The sequence below is a fragment of the Spinacia oleracea genome, chromosome 4 (assembly GCF_020520425.1).
Source record: "Spinacia oleracea cultivar Varoflay chromosome 4, BTI_SOV_V1, whole genome shotgun sequence".
Taxonomy (NCBI): domain Eukaryota; kingdom Viridiplantae; phylum Streptophyta; class Magnoliopsida; order Caryophyllales; family Amaranthaceae; genus Spinacia; species Spinacia oleracea.
The window spans coordinates 12,533,054-12,536,904 of record NC_079490.1 but is presented as its reverse complement, the minus strand read 5'-3'; the positions used below and the strand labels follow the sequence as shown (position 1 = coordinate 12,536,904).

The following is a 3,851-nucleotide window of genomic DNA, read 5'->3' as shown; positions in this document are numbered from 1 at the left end:
TTTCATATCAACAAGTCCAATTCCATTACTAAATATGGCGTATATATCGAACAATATAAGGAATTTAGCACTCAAGCATAGTCGCTCTGCTGCTCGGATTTATTCATTGTTGACAACAATATCAATGGGGCTAAAAAGATAATTCAACAACACTAGTGTTACAAAGGTAAAAAGATCAGTTGGGAGAGAACTTATAGGAGCCATACGACATGGTGCCATGATCCCAGCTGTTATGGATGAGCTCTGCCTTCGAATTTTCACCAGCAGCTCCCATAGCTACATGCAGTGGATAGAAGTGCTCTGGCCATGGATGTGCCAATTTCCAGTTTGGTGCTTTCCTTTCACATTTATTCACTTCTTCATACCTGAAAACCCAAAGCAAATCTTATTTAGAAATATCAAAGATCAATGTTTTGATAGCTATGTTTTTTTTAACGGGAAGGAGTAGAATGGAGTCAAAGAGATGCATTTCCTTTGGTCTGAACTTATATTATCGAAACTTATCTGAACTTATTTAACTGAAAAAAACTTACTTTGTCTAAAATAAACTTATTTGTGTGTGAAAAAGTACGAGGAAAACTTATTTTTTTCTGAACTTATTTTGTCTGAAATAAGTCAAAATAAGTTGAAGAGAATAGATCTTAAGAGCCCTATCCTCCTTTTTGTACGTTAACTTCTTGCATTGTTGAGTAGCTAAATTTTCACTTATACAATCAATGACATTACAGATCCAATCACGACAAAACACGAATAAGATTGACATAGATGCATGGATCAAACTGCACCCGAAGATGATCCCAATACCAACATCTTAGAGCATTACTGAAGAAAAGCTAAAGATGGCAAGCTATGGCTTTGTTCTCTTCACTTTATTCTTATTCCTTATTAGATCAGATCAGAAAAATCAGACCAGCCTAGAACCAGAGAAGAAAAAACATTCACAGAAAACGTTCAAACCACACAAGACTAGAAAAACCAGACTATATCAAGTGAAGAGAACAAGGCCTATGCCTTCTATTTGATACAAAGATTATGAGATAAGAGACAAGAGCAGGTACAAATTATGTTCTGCACCACGTCACCATTCCATTTTTCACAGTCCAGTAAATTATTGAATATAATAAAAACTGAAGCAATGATTTAACCAAATGATCATTTTCCAACTGAAGAAGACTGGAAAGTAAAGAAATTACCTTCCACTAGTCAGAGCTGTTTCAAGCCAGAGATCAAAATCTGCAGCCCACGGAGCAACTCCGTCATTACAATGAGGGGTACCATTCGAAGGGTGTGTTGCACTTCCAGAACCAATGATGAGTACACCTTCGTCCTTCAAGGGAGCCAATGCTCGTCCCAAGTTAAAGTGGTGTTTTCCATCCAAGTGTGATTGGACAGAGAGCTGACAAACAGGGATGTCAGCCTCAGGATACATCAGCATCAGAGGCACCCACGCACCATGATCAAGCCCGCGTTTCTTGTCAGTGTGCACAGATTGGAACCCTGATGCAGTAAGAAGTTCTTGTACCCTTTTAGCCAAATCTGGAAACCCTGGAGCCGGGTACTTGAACTGGTAATCATATAAAGAGCTATGTTATTCAGTAACAATAGAGCAAAACTAAAACCTTCCACCCTGAACGGCACTTCAAAATGTTTATTTTACTACTGAAGTACTGACAAGTTAATCCCATTCAAATCCTATTTCGTATCACCATAAGAAATTTGAAGACGAATCACTCCATTTCAAATTGTGAAGTACTCATGCATGTTCTGATGGGTGATACTGATAACTGATAGTCCTATGATTTTAGGCAGGGCAGATATAGTGCATACATGCAATGGACTGATACTACTATTTAATACTTCATATAACATCATACTAATTCCCATTTGAGGTCCTAGCATTGGCCATTACCTTTACTACCTTACACAAAAACTAAAACTAGTTTCAGTGAGGAGGATTCTGGAAAATGAATCTACAATGGGACAGTTTTTAGAGATATCATTTTGGGGTTTTCTTGACTCATTGAGGCATTCTTGAATACGAACACATGATATCGAATCAAATAATCTAATCCCAGAAATTTGTCAAGGGTTATGTTTCAAATGACAGTTATGACACCATACAGAGCACTAACCATAATATTTCCACAGGCACAGATGAGCTTATGACACACTTTGATGTTTAATTCAGAAAATAAGTTCACATAAATTCAGTTCTTCATTGAGGGTTACCAGTTCGAATCCCCCCCTCCCCATTTGTAATACCCTTATGGTTCGTTTGGGTGGAAAAAGAAACACAAATTTTCATAAGTTCGAATAACTGTAATTGAGGATTATAAGATCAAATAAGTCAAATTCGGTCGAATACTCGAATTAAACACACCCTTACTACTAGATGATCTCTCATCATCCTAAAATGCATTTTTTTGGTTCAATTTGTATATTCCAGTGCTTTCTAGTTCCAATAAAAACAGCTCAATTATGAGGCCCTCGTAGGTTACCACAAATGGATAAACTTTAATTGATGTCCCTTTCATCTAGAAATCCCATTTTATAACAATCCCAATAATTGCCTAATCCATTCTCTTACCCAAAATCAAAAGGTCAAACTTCTCAAAAACCCTTAGAATTCCTCTTTTTTTTTAATTTTAAAGGAAAGATATACTTCTACAACTGCAAACGGAATAATAATCTAGAAATTAACAATTTAACACCCAAAAAAATAAATAGAAAATAAAAATTCAACAAAAAAAATAGGGAGGAGAAAGACCTGATACAAGCGAGCAGGGAAGCCACCAAAATCATAGACAGTATCATTGACATCAACAGAATTAACAGAAGGGGAATCAGTTTCCCAGTGAGCAGAAATGACGAGAATAGCCTTTGGTTTTTTGGAGTAGATTTTCTCTCTCCAACTTTCAAGGAACTTTCTCGAAGGTTTTGACTCATCAATTGCCATCATTGGAGTTCCATGGGATATAAAAAACGTTTCTTTGATGCTTTCTTGACCAGCCATTATTTTCAAGTTTGAGTTTTTCGGGAATTTGGATTTGAGAAAAGTTCTTTTGATTTCTGGGGTTGCTGAAAATGAAGGAATTTGAAGAAGAAGCGTTGATGGTTGTTGGAAATTATGGAGGATCATGTTAGGAAATCACCATTCGAAGAACCGCATATCATTAAATATTAAAATCCCTCTGAAAATGACCATATTGCATTCACACTTGTGATCACGCGATTCATGTGCACGAATCATTGACCAACCCAATTTAAAAGTCCCCAAAATAAAAAATAAAAAATAAAAATTAATCCATTTTTTAAGAATATCGTCTTAATAAGTTGACACAATCTAGAATGATGTCGGAAGGTAACCATGAAATGTTTTGTACTCTCTCCGTCTCTTCATATTTGCACCGCTTTTCTTTTCGGGTCGTCCCTTAATACTAGCACCGCTTCTATAAATGAAAATCTTTACCAATATTATATTATTTCTCACACTTAATTATTACCCACCTACACCCCTATTCCCTACATAAAATCATTAAAAATCAACACCCATCACTCACCACTCTCAACCCCTTACACATTTCACACTAATTATATTAAAAAAATACCACGCTATCAACAAACACCCATTAAATTAATAAGTCAATTCAAATGTCTTAAATTCCGCACCGGTCAAACCGGTGCGAGTATTAAGGGACGGAGGAAGTATTATTCTAGGCTAATTAAAACGTGGGACTGTTTCGTGATGGATGGTAATATTGGATTATTACAATCAATTTTTTCATTTATAAACCGGTGATATTTTTAATTAACATGTGTTCAATCTAATATTATACGTAAGAGTGAACACT

The 3,851-nt window shown here is 35.8% G+C and overlaps 1 protein-coding gene across 1 annotated transcript; it reads right to left on the bottom strand.

The window, feature by feature from the left end:
• Nucleotides 1-3,312, bottom strand: LOC110775828 (4,5-DOPA dioxygenase extradiol). The gene is made up of 3 exons (XM_021980427.2): nucleotides 2,768-3,312; nucleotides 1,194-1,564; nucleotides 1-365 (listed from the first exon to the last, which is right to left on the bottom strand). Exons 1-3 carry the CDS (start codon nucleotides 3,137-3,139, stop codon nucleotides 176-178), a joined length of 933 nt encoding a protein of 310 aa, XP_021836119.2. The 5' UTR covers nucleotides 3,140-3,312; the 3' UTR covers nucleotides 1-175.
• Between the last annotated feature and the right edge of the window lie 539 nt (nucleotides 3,313-3,851).